Source organism: Anolis carolinensis, unplaced genomic scaffold (genome assembly GCF_035594765.1).
Source record: "Anolis carolinensis isolate JA03-04 unplaced genomic scaffold, rAnoCar3.1.pri scaffold_15, whole genome shotgun sequence".
Classification (NCBI taxonomy): domain Eukaryota; kingdom Metazoa; phylum Chordata; class Lepidosauria; order Squamata; family Dactyloidae; genus Anolis; species Anolis carolinensis.
The window spans coordinates 72,889-90,096 of NW_026943826.1; the positions used below are offsets into that span (position 1 = coordinate 72,889).

Genomic DNA, 17,208 nt, shown 5'->3' on the forward strand with positions numbered 1-17,208 from the left:
GGGGCGGAGCTAGACGAGTGGGTGTGGCTTCTTCCCAAGAGCCTGAGACAGGGCTGAGCATCTATCTATACCTCTCCTGAGGCGCCTGTTAGGACTAAAGGGCGGAGCTAGGGAAGGGGGCGGGGCCTACTTCCAAGAGCGTGAGACAGGGCTGAGCATCTATACCTCTCCTGAGAGGCCTTTTAGGACTAAAGGGCGGGGCTAGGGGTGGGGGCGGGGCCTCCTTTCAAGAGCCTGAGACAGGGCTGAGCCTCTATACCTCTCCTGAGAGGCCTTTTAGGATTAAAGGGCAGGGCTAGGGGTGGGGGCAGGGCCGCCTTCCAAGGGCCCGAGACAGGGCTGAGCCTCTATACCTCTCCTGAGAGGCCTTTTAGGATTAAAGGGCAGGGCTAGGGGTGGGGGCAGGGCCGCCTTCCAAGGGCCCGAGACAGGGCTGAGCCTCTATATTTCTCCTGAGAGGCCTTTTAGGATTAAAGGGCAGGGCTAGGGGTGGGGGCAGGGCCGCCTTCCAAGGGCCCGAGACAGGGCTGAGCCTCTATACCTCTCCTGAGAGGCCTTTTAGGATTAAAGGGCAGGGCTAGGGGTGGGGGCGGGGCCTCCTTCCAAGGGCCCGAGACAGGGCTGAGCCTCTATACCTCTCCTGAGAGGCCTTTTAGGACTAAAGGATGGGGCTGGGGGTAGGGGTGGGGCCTCTTCCCAAGAGCCTCTGTATACCTCCCCTGAGGAGCTTGTTAGAACCCAGGGGCAGGGTATAGGGGTTCAGCCCCATCAGGCACTTGGGAAGAGGCCCCGCCCCCTCCTCTAGCCCCGCCCCCTGTGTCCAGGACAGGGATAGAAGCTCAGCCCTGACTCAGAGCTCGTAACTCCGCCCATCCCAGTCCTGGCCGCCCATTTGTGTTCCCGCCCACCTCCCCTCCCAGCCCTGCATCTTGGACTAGGGGAGGGGCTCAGCCCCACCCTCTTGAACAGGAGCCATGCCCACCCCTCTAAGCCACGCCCCCCTTTCCAGGGGGTGGCAGGCCAAATAAGTTTGGGAACCACTGATCTAGGCCGATAGGACTTTGGGGTGCCTTTTGGCTTGAAGGGTTTTGTGGTCCCTCTGTATCTGTAGAGTTTAGGGGTCTCTATAGGTCTGTAGCGTTTGGGCCTGCAGGCCTCTTTGGTCTCTCTAAGACTGTAGGATTTCGGGGTACCATTAGGTCTGTGGGGTTTTGAGTCCTTCGAGGACTATAAGCTGCGAGATCCCTCTAAGATTGCATCTCTTTGCGGTTCCTGCAAGTTTTGGGGTCTCTCTAGGCTCGTAAGGGAGCCTTTCCGCCTGCAAGGTTTTGGGGTCCCTCTAGGGCAATAGGGTCTGGGGTTCCTATAAGTTTTGGGGCCCCTTTGTGGGGTTTTGGGGTCCCACTAGGCCTGTAAAGGAGGATTTCCCACCTGCAAGGTTTTGGGGTCCCTCTAGGACTTGTAGGGCTCTGGGGTTCCTATAAGCCTGTAGTTTTGGGGCCCCTTTGTGGGGTTTTGGGGTCCCACTAGGCCTGTAAGGGAGGTCTTCCCACCTGCAAGGTTTTGGGGTCCCTCTAGGACTTGTAGGGCTCTGGGGTTCCTATAAGCCTGTAGTTTTGGGGCCCCTTTGTGGGGTTTTGGGGTCCCACTAGGCCTGTAAGGGAGGTCTTCCCACCTGCAAGGTTTTGGGGTCCCTCTAGGGCTTGTAGGGCTCTGGGGTTCCTATAAGCCTGTAGCTTTAGGGACTTTTGTGGGGTTTTGGGGTCCCACTAGGCCTGTAAGGGAGGTCTTCCCACCTGCAAGGTTTTGGGGTCCCTCTAGGACTTGTAAGGCTATGGGGTTCCTATAAGACTGTAGCTTTGGGGACCTTTTGTGGGGTTTTGGGGTCCCACTAGGCCTGTAAGGGAGGTCTTCCCACCTGCAAGGTTTTGGGGTCCCTCTAGGACTTGTAAGGCTATGGGGTTCCTATAAGACTGTAGCTTTGGGGACCTTTTGTGGGGTTTTGGGGTCCCACTAGGCCTGTAAGGGAGGTCTTCCCACCTGCAAGGTTTTGGGGTCCCTCTAGGACTTGTAAGGCTATGGGGTTCCTATAAGACTGTAGCTTTGGGGACCTTTTGTGGGGTTTTGGGGTCCCACTAGGCCTGTAAGGGAGGTCTTCCCACCTGCAAGGTTTTGGGGTCCTTCTAGGACTGTAGGCTTTTGGGATCCATCTGTGGTGCTTGGGGCCCCTCTGTCAGATTTCGGGGTTCGGAAAGGGATGCCTCCAACACTGTAGGGTTTTGGGGTCCCTTGTCATTGCGCCCGGCATCCGAACCCAGTGGGAGCTCTTTGGGGCCCAGTCCATTCTTAGAGACCGGCTCCCAGGACCAGCAGTCCTCCTCCTCCTCCTCCTCCTTGGGATTGTTTCCAGTGTTGGGAATGGAACCACCGCCTCCTTCATGTGAACCATCGGATATGGTTGGACTGTCACATTTCGCCTTGAAGGCGGCCGGGCTGACCCTCTCTTCCTTGGTGCGGATGCCCACAGCCTTCAGGATGGTGTCCATCTGCTTCATGTAGTCCAGGTGGCCACTCACCTGCAAGGAACCACAACAAGTTATGAATGACTTCTTCCAGTTCCTTACATACTGTTGGCTTTCATTCTTCCAAATTCAGTCCAAAAATGAAGAGCCTAAAGCAGTGATGGCCAACCTATGACACGCGTGTCAGCACTGACACGCCTAGCCATTTTTCCTGACATGCAGAATGATTGGATGACTAATGTCTTTTGTGGCCAAATTTGGTGTGATTTGGTCCAGTGGTTTTGTTGTTTACTCCATGGGAATTATGCACATTACATTTATATATATATAGATGAGATTCCTCTCATTTTCTTGGATGACTAATGTATTTTGTGGCCAAATTTGGTGTGATTTGGTCCAGTGGTTTTGTTGTTTACTCCATGGGAATTATGCACATTATATATATTTTTATATATATATATATATATATATATATATATATATATATATATATATTCATTCTATTATTATTGTAGTGTGTGTGTATGTGTGTGTGTGTGTGTGTGTGTGTGTGTGTGTGTGTGTATATATATATATATATATATATATATATATATATATATATATATATATATATATATAAAGGATACAAAAAATTCAGCCTAGGACAAAACAACAAAACTACACATCCCAGAAACACTAAACTTGGCAGCACAACCCCTCATCCATGCCTCTACGTTCATACAACAAAAACAAAAGAAAAATAAAGTCCTAATTAGACGGAAAGGAATAATTGCTTTTATCCAATTGCTGCCAGTTACAAGGCTAAACTCTGCCCACTTGGTCTCCTAGCAACCTACTCAGTCCAGGAGACAGGCACAGTTAGGCCTCAGGCCTCTTCCACACTGCCTATAAAATACAGATTATCTGATTTTCACTGGATTATATGGCAGTGTAGACTCAAGGCCCTTCCACACAGCTATACAACCCATTTATAATCTTATATTATCTGCTTGGCACTGGATTATCTTGACTCCACACTGCCATATAATCCACTTCAGTGTGCAGTCGGACACAACTGGACTTAATGTCAGGGGAAAACCTTGACCCTTTACCTTAACTACCACCAATTCCTCCATACCACCGGACTTCACCACAGCAACGCGTGGCTGGGCACAGCTAGTATATATAAATAAAAGGGTAATGAAATTTCGGCCTAGGACAAAACAACAAAACTACACCTCCCAGAAACACTAAACTTGGCAGCACAACCCCTCATCCATGCCTCTACGTTCATACAACAAAAAGTTCCAGCTACTCCAGAAAACGGCCAGGCTTTGAGACTGCAAGGCTATTCACTGCTATTCCACCTGGCCAACAAAGGATTCCCATAAGCCACAGCAACGCATGGCCAGGCAAAGCTAGTCTGTCTCTCTCTCTCTCTCTCTCTCTCTCTCTCTCTCTCTCTCTATATATATATATATATATATATATATATATAAATGTGTGTTTTACTATGGAGTAAACAATAAAACCACTGAACCAAATCACACCAAATTTGGCAACAAAAGACATAATCATCCAAAATATGTCTTTCAATAAAAAAGTAGAAAAATAGTCCAAATTACAGAGGATGAGGAAGAGCCTTTCTCCCCCTAACTGCCAGTTAGAAAGGTGGGCTCCACTACCTTTAGCCCCCCCCTTTAGGCTCCGCCCCCTTCGTATCCTAGCAACTCCCTAAGGCAAAATGGCACCCAGGGCACAGGCAGAGTGCACTTAGGCCTGATCCACACTGCCTATAAAATACAGATTATCTGATTTGAACTGGATTATATGGTAGTGTAGACTCAAGGCCCTTCCACTCAGCTATATTACCCAGAATGCCAAGGCAGGATAATCCACAGTATGAATTTGAACTGGATTATCTTGACTTCACACTGCCATATACCCCTCTTCAGTGTGGATTTTATACAGCTGTGTAGAAGGGGCCTCATATAATCCACTTCTAAGCAGATAATATAAGATTATAAATATAAAATGAAATAATTACTGTGGTATAATAATACAGAACAATATAATTTCTAAAACTAGGACAGTAAATAAAGAGCAACACTCTGAAAGCAGGGAAATTGGGAATTCCAAAAAGGAAACAATCAGGGCCAGCTAACACCTCCCAACAAAGGATTCCCCCAGGGAGGAAGCAGCCAGGCTTTGAAGCTGCAAGGCCATTAAATGCTAATCAAGGTGCCTAATTGCAGCATTCATACCTGCCACACCGAGACTATGAATTGCTATTCAAACTGGCCAACCAAGGATTCCGCAAAGTAGAAAGCAGCCAGGTTTGCAAGCAGCAAGGCTATTCAGAGCTATTCAACCTGGCCAACCAAGATTTCCCCTAGGTGAAAAACCCCCAGGCTTTGAAGCTATGAGGCTACTTCATTCCATTCAACCTGGCCAATGAAGGATGCCCCTATGTAGAAAGCGGCCAGGCTTTTAAGCTGCAAGACTGTTCAGTGCTATTCAATCTGGCCAAACAATGATTTCCCTACAAAAGAAGTAGCCAGGCTTCATAAGCCACAGCAACGCGTGGCCAGGCAAAGCTAGTGTATATATATAATCATTCTATTATTATTGTAGTATATTATTATATTATTATTATTATATTATTCATTATTCATGACTACATTGAAACTACAATAGAGAGAAATCAGCGTGGAAACTGCAAGAGGTCCCAGAGATTGTTGTACATGGAAATAAGGGTAGTAAATAGTTTTTGATTTATTAAATACAGTTATATATTACAATTTTGTTATTTAAACTATACATATTGCGAAATTATGTTTTTTTTTTCTCAAAGTGACACACCACCCAAGTCATGCTAGGATTTTTGGACTGGATGGCCCATCATGTCTCCTTCAATTCTATGATTTTTCAACTGCTTGGACCCATTTGCCATTGACAAGTGATAAAATAAAATGATTTTGGATAAAAATCATATTAAAAACACTCTGACATTTGGAGCTTGGCACAGGCTCCAGATGCTTCCAATTTCAATTTCATTCGTTCAATTTATTCCTTTTTGGACCCACGGCTTTTCCCAAGCAATCTGCAACCCCATCTGGCCCAAAGCGGTCTCGTTTATTTATTTATTTTGATATAGAAGAGATCACAACTTTAATTTAAAAGGATCGTTCTGAAACCCAAAGATGGGGGGTTGTCTTTGGAATAAAAAAATGGGTAAAATTTGGGGGAATCGGGTGGGGTTAAAATGGAATAAATGAGCACGATAAAACCCTGATTTAGCTTTGCGTGTTTTTTTTCTTTTCTTTCTTGGCAAGTGAGGTCATGAGAGCTTTGTGCTGCGATTCCTACGCTTCTGCATTGAAATGTGATATTTCTGACTTATTTATTTCATTGCCATCAGTCACTTGGGGTTTCGCACAAAAGAAAAAGAATACGTGAAATTATTAGGGGAGACAATAGCGGGAGGCATCTCTCTATTCTTAAAAAATCTATTACCTTTTTAGTCCCAAAGAAAAAGGCAGGAGGGCCCAAAAAGACCCCATAATACCCCATCTATACACATAATAAAAATGAAAATACTGTATATACTCGAGTATAAGCCTAGTTTTTCAGCCCTTTTTTTAAGACTGAAAAATCCCCCCTTGGGTGAGGTTCCTGGTTGGCTTATATTTGGGTCAGCTTATACTCGAGAATATATGGTACATTTATTATTTTTCTCCACTATTATTAGTATTATTACATTTATTATTTTTCTCTATTATTATTAGTATTATTACATTTATTATTTTTCTCTATTATTATTGGTATTATTACATTTATTATTTTTCTCTATTATTATTGGTATTATTACATTTATTATTTTTCTCTATTATTATTGGTATGATTACATTTATTATTTTTCTCTATTATTATTAGTATTATTACATTTATTATTTTTCTCTATTATTATTGGTATGATTACATTTATTATTTTTCTCTATTATTATTGGTATGATTACATTTATTATTTTTCTCTATTATTATTAGTATTATTACATTTATTATTTTTCTCTATTATTATTAGTATTATTACATTTATTATTTTTCTCTATTATTATTGGTATGATTACATTTATTATTTTTCTCTATTATTATTAGTATTATTACATTTATTATTTTTCTCTATTATTATTGGTATGATTACATTTATTATTTTTCTCTATTATTATTAGTATTATTACATTTATTTATTTTTTCTATTATTGTTGCTACTATTGCATTTATATATATTTATATATTGCAACTACAGTAGAGTCTCACTTATCCAAGCTAAACGGGCCGGCAAAAGCTTGGATAAGCAAATATCTTGGATAATAAGGAGAGATTAAGGAAAAGCCTATTAAACATCTAATTAGGTTATGATTTTACAAATTAAGCACAAAAACATTATGTTTTACAACAAATTTGACAGAAAAATCAGTTCAATACGCAGTAATGTTATGTTGTAATTACTGTATTTACGAATTTAGCACCAAAATATCACGATGTATTGAAAACATTGATTACAAAAATGCGTTGGATAATCCAGAACGTTGGATAAGCGAGACTCTACTATATTTATATATTGCAACTATATATGCATTTTAAATTTTTAATTCATGGTTTAACAGATTTTAATTTGAGCTTTAATTAACGCGGTACTGTTTTACTGTTTACAGATTCTGTTACTGTTTTATTGAATGTATTTTGGGCAATGTAATTGCTGACTGTTGTAAGCTGCCCTGAGTCCCTCCGGGTGAGAAGGGCGGGGTAAAAGTGATGTAAATAAAATAAATAAATATTTTACTTTATTTTTATTATTATTATTAATACATTTATTATTTCACTCTGATCTTATTATTATTATTATTGCATTCATTATTTTACTCTATTTATTATTACTTGTATTATTTTCCTGTATTATTTATTATTATTATTATTATTATTATTATTATTATTATTACATGTATTATTTTACTCTATTATTATTAAACGGATACATGGAAGAAGATGAGAATAATGATTTGATCAGAGTTGGACAGTCTCATCTTAAATTTAAGCTTTATGTAAATATTCAAAAACCTATTGATGCCTCAATTAATGTAATTTTATTGGTATCTATTTTTATTTCTGAAATTTACCACCCTCGGCTTATACTGGAGTCAATGTTTTCCCAGTTTTTTTGTGGTAAAATTAGATGTCTTGGCTTATATTCGGGTCGGCTTATACTCGAGTATATACAGTATTAATATAATTTATTTTGATTTATATTTATATACATATAAAATACACAGAACAAAGATTAAACAAAGGACACATGTTTAGAAATCTGGCTGGGTATGTGTGTGTGTGTGTGTATGTGTGTGTGTATATGTACAGTAGAGTTTCACTTATCCAACGTTCTGGATTATCCAACGCATTTTTGTAGTCAATGTTTTCAATACATCGTGAAATTTTGGTGCGAAATTAGTAAATACAGTAATCACTACATGGCATTACTGTGTATTGAACTAATTTTTCTGTCAAATTTGTTGTATAACATGATGTTTTGGTGCTTAATTTGTAAAATCATAACCTATTTTGATGTTTAATAGGCTTTTTCTTAATCTCTCCTTATTATCCAACATATTCGCTTATCCAACGTTCTGCCTGCCTGTTTATGTTGGATAAGTGAGACTCTACTGTATATACCCTGTTTCCCCGAAAATAAGACATCCCCAAAAAATAAGACCTAGCAGAGGTTTTGCTGAATTGCTAAATATAAGGCCTCCCCTGAAAGTAAGACCTAGCAAAGTTTTTGTTTGGAAGCATGCCTGGCGCCCGCCAAACAAAACACCAGAGCATGCAGGATTGGTAAATATACATACCAGTTGTACATGGAAATAATGGTAGTAACAAGACATTCTTGACAAGAGTCATAGTTTGTCTGGTTTAGTTATGTTGGTTTGTGATGACAACTACTGTACAGTATAGAATAAACGCTCATTTTTTTTGTTCAACAATAAATGTGAATTCTTCTTCATGGAAAAATAAGACATCCCCTGAAAATAAGACTTAGCACATCTTTGGGAGCAAAAAATAATATAAGACACTGTCTTATTTTCGGGGAAACACGGTATATATCGATATATATAAAAGGATAAAGTTGTTTGCACAGTGACTATAACAACAAAACTAAACATCCCAGAAATACGAAACTTGGCAACACAACGCAAAAGCCTTGCCTCCTGGTTGTAACAACACAACCACACCACAAAACCACAATCCGGACCCACAAAACTCACAACAATGCATCGTGACTATAACAACACAACTAAACGCCCCAGAAATACGAAACTTGGCAACACGATGCAAAAGCCTTCCCTCCCGGTTGTAACAACACAACCACACCACAAAACCACAATCCGGACCCACACAACTCACAACAACGCATCGTGACTATAACAACACAACTAAATGCCCTAGAAATACGAAACTTGGCACACAACTAAACGCCCCAGAAATACAAAACTTGACAACACAATGCAAAAGCCTTGCCTCCCAGTTGTAACAACACAACCACACCACAAAACCTCAATCCAGACCCACAAAACGCATTGTGACTATAACAACACAACTAAACCGGATGGCCATCTGTCTGAGGGGTTTGGGTAAATACAACCTAATGTAGACTGACCAATACCACCAGACTAAGCCACAGCAACACATGGCCGGGCACAGCTAGTGTGTGTGTGTGTGTGTGTGTGTGTGTGTGTATATATATATATATATATATATATATATATATATATATATGGAGAGTATGTATATATACTTACATGTAAATACATACATATGTACACCTGAGGGAAGAGGTGACCAAAATGCAATATTTGGGGGGGGGGGGTGTCACCTAGGACTCCTCCTTATTCCCCAAAGGCAAGACCTCCAAAAGCAGCCGCTATGGATTCTCATTGCTCCGAAATATTGTCAGATGTCCCTCAAATTCACTTTAGTTGGCAGACTCAAGGCGGCTTCCGTGGACCGCGGCCCACGTCTTCCGAGTCACGGAAGGCAAGCTTCCACCGGCTGCTATTTATAGACAAGGCGGCCGCAAACGACAAAAGTTACCAGCGGGTGACAGTCTTACGGCTTTCGGCGGAGCGATGGGAAGGACTCCCAAGCAGGGATAAAGAGCGGAAGCAACAATGTTCAGATTCTTAAAACCAAGGGCTCTGAATGTTTCTCCAAAATGGGAGTTTAGCAGCCGATGTTCCCCTCGCCCTGCCCAATCACAAGTAGGTCTGTTCTATATAGCAGCAGCGTGACCCAGCACCAGTAGTCAGAAGTTATACAAAGAACAAAAACACAGAGACCAATGTTATCTGTTCCTTTGGAGGCTTTGCTGTGAAGCACAATACTATAGTGGCACTATTTACAAAAACAAGGTTTCCATAACACAAACAAAGTTTTTATACACTCAGCAGCCTTCACACTGGAGCTTCTCACACGAAGCGTTACACGCCAAGCCTTCTCACACACAAGGCCTTTCTCACAGTGAGGCCTACTTCACACTGAGGCCTTCTCTCACTGTGACTAACACTGAGGCCTACCTCACACTGAGGCGTTTTAACACTGAGGCCTACCTCACACTGAGGCATTCTCTCACTGTGACTAACACTGAGGCCTACTTCACACTGAGGCGTTCTCTCACTGTGACTAACACTGAGGCCTACTTCACACTGAGGCATTCTAACACTGAGGCCTACCCCACACTGAGGCATTCTCTCACTGTGACTAACACTGAGGTCTACCCCACACTGAGGCATTCTCTCACTGTGACTAACACTGAGGCCTACCCCACACTGAGCATTCTCTCACTGTGACTGACTGAGGCCTACCTCACACTGAGGCGTTCTCTCTCTGTGACTGACTAACACTGAGGCCTACCTCACACTGAGGTGTTCTCTCACTGTGACTGACTAACACTGAGGCCTACCTCACACTGAGGCATTCTCTCACTGTGACCAACTAACACTGAGGCCTACCTCACACTGAGGCATTCTCTCATTGAGGCTGACTAACACCAACAGGCCTACTCACTCTTCTGAGGATGACACTAGCTTTGGACCACTAACTCTAACAGGCTTTGGCCTACTCACGCTCCTCAGCTTATTTAACCCCTTCAGTACTTGACTCACATTTTTGTAATTAAAATTCCTAATTAATTTTTAATATTTCTGACAAATATAACTCACCACAGAAGAGAGGTCCACGTTCATCATCCGCCGGTCATCCAGGTCAACCGGCTGGAGCCCGGCCACGTTGAGCTGGACGGAGGAGGTCCGGTAGACAAAGCTCAGAAGCCAGTCTCCCCTTGGAATAAAAATGGAGGGGGAAATAAGAATGTTAAGCCAGGGACCAACAACTGAGCTGTAGTTAAAGAACTGGGTCCAGGTCCCAACAAAAAATGACCCAATTAGTCCCCTGCTTTCCCATCGTAAGAGCTGTTTATAAAATGTCCTGGTTTCTCTTTTCACTTTCCCCCTTCGTTCTCAGCTCACATTCACTGCTGCAATGTTAGAGACATGTGATCGTACTGAGCATGTTCAGACTCAGGACTCCGTTTTGTATTCATAATGCTTATGGTCTTCAATGAAAGCAGGTTGCTATTTGGACTTCAGTTTTAACAGTTTGTATCAGACCTCAGTGGAGGTGGATGCATGTATGTTTTAGAGACTTCAATGGATACAGTATGATTATGGACTTTAGTGAGTACAATTATATTTTGGACTACTGATTAAGAACTATACTTTGTGTACTGAACACAGAGAACTATATAACTGAACTTCAATAAGAAATGAGTCTATATGGTGAATTAATCCAAGATGCTTGTGAGTAAACAAGACATGTTATTTTTCAAAGATGACTTTGTTTTTTTATCTCTGAGTGCATATTTTAAACTACCGTATATACTTCAGTATAAGCCGACCCGAATATAAGCCGAGGCACCTAATTTTTACACCAAAAAACTGGGAAAACATTGACTCCAGTATAAGCCGAGGGTGGTAAATTTCAGATATAAAAATAGATACCAATAAAATTGCATTCATTGAGGCATCCGTAGGTTAAATGTCTTTGAATCTATATATATAAAAGAGTGATGGCATCACAGCAGCGGACAAAACAACAAAAGTAAACACCCCACAACCTCGAAAATTGACAGCACAACCCCTCATCCATGCCTCTAGGTTGATACAACAAAAAGAAAAGAAAAATAAAGTCCTAATTAGAGGGAGAGGAATAATTGTTTTTATCCAATTGCTGCCAGTTAGAAGGCTAAGCTCTGCTCACTTGGTCTCCTAGCAACCCACTCAGCCCAGGGAATCCTTTACCTTAACTACCACCAATTCCTCAGTACTTTATTTCCCATACCACCATACTTTGCCACAGCAACGCGTGGCCGGTCACAGCTAGTGTTTATATAAAGCTCAAATTTAAGATAAGACTGTCCAACTCTGATCAAATCATTATTCTCATCTTCTCCAATGTAAATGTGTTTAGGTATCCTTTTAATAATAATAGAGTAAAATAATACATGTAGTAATAATAATAATGATAATAAATACAGGAAAATAATACAAGTAATAATAAATAGAGTAAGATAATAAATGCAATAATAATAAGATCAGAGTGAAATAATAAATGTATTAAGAATAATAACAATAGAGTAAAATAAATGTAATAGTAGCAGCAATAATAGAGAAAAATAATACATGTAATAATACTAATAATAATAGAGAAAAATAATACATGTAATAATACCAATAATAATAGAGAAAAATAATAAATGTACCATATATTCTCGAGTATAAGCTGACCCAAATATAAGCCAACCAGGACCCTCACCCGAGTCTAAGCCGAGGGGGGTTTTTTCAGTCTTAAAAAAAGGGCTGAAAAACTAGGCTTATACTCGAGTATATACAGTAAGAGGTTTCAAGGGAGTGTATATGTTTTCTGCAATTTCAACTTCAAAGAAACATCTGCTAACCAAATATATTTTTGTAATGGCATGTCTGTCCTTGGCAGTTTAAAGACATGGTTCTTCAGTCTAACAGCTGAGTTGCCTGTGTGCCATTACATGAATGCTTGTTCAAAGGGCTGACTTCTAACAAGCTCATGCTTTTCTTGACTAGTGGTTTTCAAAAGGTGGTCTCCACATGTTCATGGAGATTCACATTTGCCAAATGGATAGGACATCATTTTTTCCCTTTTCAATAAGGCTATGATTACCATTCATTTCCAAAAGGATATGTGCAATTATTTAAAATATCAACCTCAGAAAGAAGCAAAGACACACCTTCTCTGAACCAATCAATATGGCCAAGAAAACCGAACAATAGGGTCACTGCAAGTTGGAAACACAACACACACATTCCAAATTACGTTTCCCGAGCCACAGACCTGCAAAAGCCGTTGATAATCCTCCCCGAGACAACTTTGGCCAAGGGTTTCCAGTGCTTGGCGTCCCCTTCTACTGGTGCCCCGAGGAGAACAACATCTTCCACAATCCCACTGCAATCTAAGAGGCAAACAGAGTTGAAAAGGACTTGTAAGAGTCAAATATTTTACTTTGGAGACTTTTCAACATCGGCCAGGAGGGCTTGGATTGTGTATCTTGCACTGCAGAAAGGGGGTTGGACTGGATGGCTTTTAGAGAACCCCTGTAATGCTAGAATTCTTGGACTGTTTGGGATTGGGCCAGATGGCCTCTAAAGTCCCCGAAAACACTCAGATTCATGGGACTGGATGTGGTTGGACTGGATGTCCTTTAGAGACTTCTAAAACAGTCATCTTAAACTGTTTGGGGTTGGACTGGATGGCCTTTAGAGTTCTCAAAAATAATCAGATTATAGGGTTGGACTGGATGGCCTTTAGAGTCCCTCAAAACTCTAGCATCCATAGACTGGATATGGTTGGACTGGATGGCCTTTAGGGTCCCATAAAAGACTTGGATCCTTGGACTGGGTGAGATTGGACTGGACGGCCTCTAAAGTCCCCTTAAACACTCAGATTCTTGGGCTGGGTGGGGTTGGACTAGATGGCCTTTAGAGTCCCCTAAAACACTCATTTTGAACTGTTTGGGGTTGAACTGGATTGGCTTTAGAGTTCCCAAAAACACTCAGATTCTTAAGACTGGATGGAGTTGGACTGGACGGCCTTTCGAGTCCCCTAAAAAGTTAGAATCCTTGGATTGTTTGGGGTTGGACTGGATGGCCTTTAGAGTTCCCAAAAACACTCAGATTCTTGGGACTGGGTGTGATTGGACTAGATAGCCTTTAGAGTCCCCCCAAAACTCTTATTATTTATTTATTTACAATATTTATATCCCGCCTTTCTCTACCCTGAGGGGAACTCAAGGCGGCTTACAAACTCTAGCATCCTTTGAATGGATATGGTTGGACTGGATGGCCTTTAGAGTCCCCTAAAACACTCATTATGAACTGGGTGGGGTTGAACTGGATTGGCTTTAGAGTTCCCGAAAACACTCAGATTCTTAAGACTGGATGGAGTTGGACTGGACAGCCTTTCGAGTCCCCTAAAAAGTTAGAATCCTTGGATTGTTTGGGGTTGGACTGGATGGCCTTTAGAGTTCCCGAAAACACAGAACTGAACTGAACTGATGCAATCAGCAATGCACACACACTTGTGTCTGGACACTCCCCGGTTCCAGCCACACATCAAGGACATCACAGCTTCTTAGTAATTAACTCTTCCCAGACTATGTTACACTCTGGATGATGCAATCAGTATGCAATACAGGCAAGACACAAATTTCATTTAAACACTACCAATACAGAAATCCCACATTAACACTTTAGACTCTGCTAAAAAATTAGAATACTTTGAGGGTTTGGGTTTGGACTGGATGGCCTTTGGAGTTCCCGAAAACACTCAGATTCTTAGACTGGATGGAGTTGGACTGGATGGCCTTTAGACTCCCCTAAAAAGTTAGAATCCTTGGATTGTTTGGGGTTAGACTGGATGGCCTTTGGAGTTCCCAAAAACACTCAGATTCTTAAGATTGGATAGAGTTGGACTGGACAGCCTTTCAAGTCCCCTAAAAAGTTAGAATCTTTTCAGGGTTTGGGTTTGGACTGGATGGCCTTTGGAGTTCCTGAAAACATTCAGATTCTTGGGACTGAATGCGGTTTGACTGGATGTCCTTAAGAGTTCTCTAAAACAGTCATCTTAAACGGTTTGGGGTTGGACTGGATGGCCTTTAGATTCCCCTAAAACACTAGAATCCGTGGACAGGATGGAGGTTGGACTGGATGTCCTTTAGAGTTCTCTAAAACAGTCATCTTAAGCTATTTGGGGTTGGACTGGATGGCGTTTAGATTCCCCTAAAACACTAGAATCCGTGGACAGGATGGAGGTTGGACTGGATGTCCTTTAGAGTTCTCTAAAACAGTCATCTTAAGCTATTTGGGGTTGGACTGGATGGCGTTTAGATTCCCCTAAAACACTAGAATCCGTGGACAGGATGGAGGTTGGACTGGATGGCCTTTAGAGTTCTCTAAAACAGTCATCTTAAACGGTTTGGGGTTGGACTGGATGGCCTTTAGATTCCCCTAAAACACTAGAATCCGTGGACAGGATGGAGGTTGGACTGGATGTCCTTTAGAGTTCTCTAAAACAGTCATCTTAAGCTATTTGGGGTTGGACTGGATGGCGTTTAGATTCCCCTAAAACACTAGAATCCGTGGACAGGATGGAGGTTGGACTGGATGTCCTTTAGAGTTCTCTAAAACAGTCATCTTAAGCTATTTGGGGTTGGACTGGATGGCCTTTAGAGTTCCTGAAAACACTCAGATTCTTGGGACTGGATGTGGTTGGACTGGATGGTCTTTAGAGTCCTCTAAAACAGTCATCTTAAACTGTTTGGGGTTGGACTGGATGGCCTTTAGATTCCCCTAAAACACTAGAATCCGTGGACAGGATGGAGGTTGGACTGGATGTCCTTTAGAGTTCTCTAAAACAGTCATCTTAAGCTATTTGGGGTTGGACTGGATGGCGTTTAGATTCCCCTAAAACACTAGAATCCGTGGACAGGATGGAGGTTGGACTGGATGTCCTTTAGAGTTCTCTAAAACAGTCATCTTAAGCTATTTGGGGTTGGACTGGATGGCGTTTAGATTCCCCTAAAACACTAGAATCCGTGGACAGGATGGAGGTTGGACTGGATGGCCTTTAGAGTTCTCTAAAACAGTCATCTTAAACGGTTTGGGGTTGGACTGGATGGCCTTTAGATTCCCCTAAAACACTAGAATCCGTGGACAGGATGGAGGTTGGACTGGATGTCCTTTAGAGTTCTCTAAAACAGTCATCTTAAGCTATTTGGGGTTGGACTGGATGGCGTTTAGATTCCCCTAAAACACTAGAATCCGTGGACAGGATGGAGGTTGGACTGGATGTCCTTTAGAGTCCCCGAAAGCACTAGGAGGGGCTTGGACTCACTGCCCTTTAGAGTTCCCTCAAAGGCTCAGATGGTGGATTCTGCCCAAGGCGGGTGAGCTTCTCATCCCTCGACAGGTTGTGTTTTTGGCGGCGATTCCTGGGCACACACTGTCCTCGACAGAGCTGACGAAGGAAGGAAAACACGCGGAGAGACAGCCGTGGTGCCAATGACTCAATGGGGATAATTTTCTCTCTCTTGCAATGACGATAATCAACCAAATCTGGAGGGGTTTTTTGTTGTTGTTGTTGCCAGAGAACTATTAATACAAGAAGCCGGCAGATGGATGGGTGCGGGAGGGAGGCAGGCTCAAGGGTTTGCATCTTCGGAGGAGCTCCGTGGGAGACTTGGGAAGACTTGCCAGCCACACCGTGACCCTGGGGGGGTCTGAGGAGGAGGCGGCAGACGCTTGACAGACAGACAGACAAGAGAGACAGACGCGGGACGGAGAAGGCAACGCAAAGCAACCGTTTGCCCTTCCGCAGGCTCACCTTCCTCTTTGGCCATTTCCCGGAGGCAGAAATAGATGACTCTGGCCCCCAGGCTGAAGCCGATCAAGGTCACCGGACGCCTGCCCTAAGAAAGGAGACAAGGGTCAGCTCAAAAGGAAACCCAGGGGTCATCTAGCCCAACCCTAGACCAAAACCCAGTGCTAAGCATCTCTCAGTGAACCAGAAAAGGGATCTGTTGGTTTGCATTGAGCCCTATGGGAAGTTCCTCCTATTAAACTTATTTGGCCTGCCGCCCCCTTTCCAGAAAAAATATGACTCAGCGCCCCCTGGAAAGGGGGCGTGGCTTAGAGGGGTGGGCGTGGCTCCTGCTCAGGAGGGCGGGGCTGAGCCTCTCCCCAGTCACAAATGAGCGGCCAGGATTGGATGGGCGGAGTTACGAGCTCTGAGGCAGGGCTGAGCTTCTATCCCTGTCCTGTAGCTCCTGCCAGGACACAGGGGGCGGGGCTAGAAGAGGGGGCGGGGCCTCTTCCCAAGTGCCTGACAGGGCTGGACCTCTATACCCCGCCCCCGTGTTCTAACAAGTGCCTTGGGAGGTATACAGAGGCTCAGCCCTGTCTTGCGTTCTTGGGAAGAGATATAGAGGCTCAGCCCTGTCTCAGGCTCTTGGGAAGAGGCCCCGCCCCCTTCCCTAGCTCCACCCTTTAGTTCTAAAAGG

The 17,208-nt window shown here is 42.8% G+C and overlaps 1 protein-coding gene across 2 annotated transcripts in view; it reads right to left on the reverse strand.

The window, feature by feature from the left end:
- Positions 1-17,208, reverse strand: part of tmco4 (transmembrane and coiled-coil domains 4) — a 39,530-nt gene that overhangs the window by 455 nt on the left and 21,867 nt on the right. Inside the window, exons 11-14 of one of the 2 annotated variants that reach the window (XM_062966012.1) lie at positions 16,533-16,617; positions 12,987-13,104; positions 10,781-10,898; positions 2,163-2,576 (exon numbers count right to left, since the gene is read on the reverse strand). In XM_062966012.1, the coding sequence (XP_062822082.1) occupies positions 2,184-2,576; positions 10,781-10,898; positions 12,987-13,104; positions 16,533-16,617 (714 nt within the window). In that variant the 3' untranslated portion in view covers positions 2,163-2,183. Of the gene's footprint in view, positions 1-2,161; positions 2,577-10,780; positions 10,899-12,986; positions 13,105-16,532; positions 16,618-17,208 lie in introns of those variants that run through there. The other variant, XM_062966011.1, reaches the window with a different exon arrangement.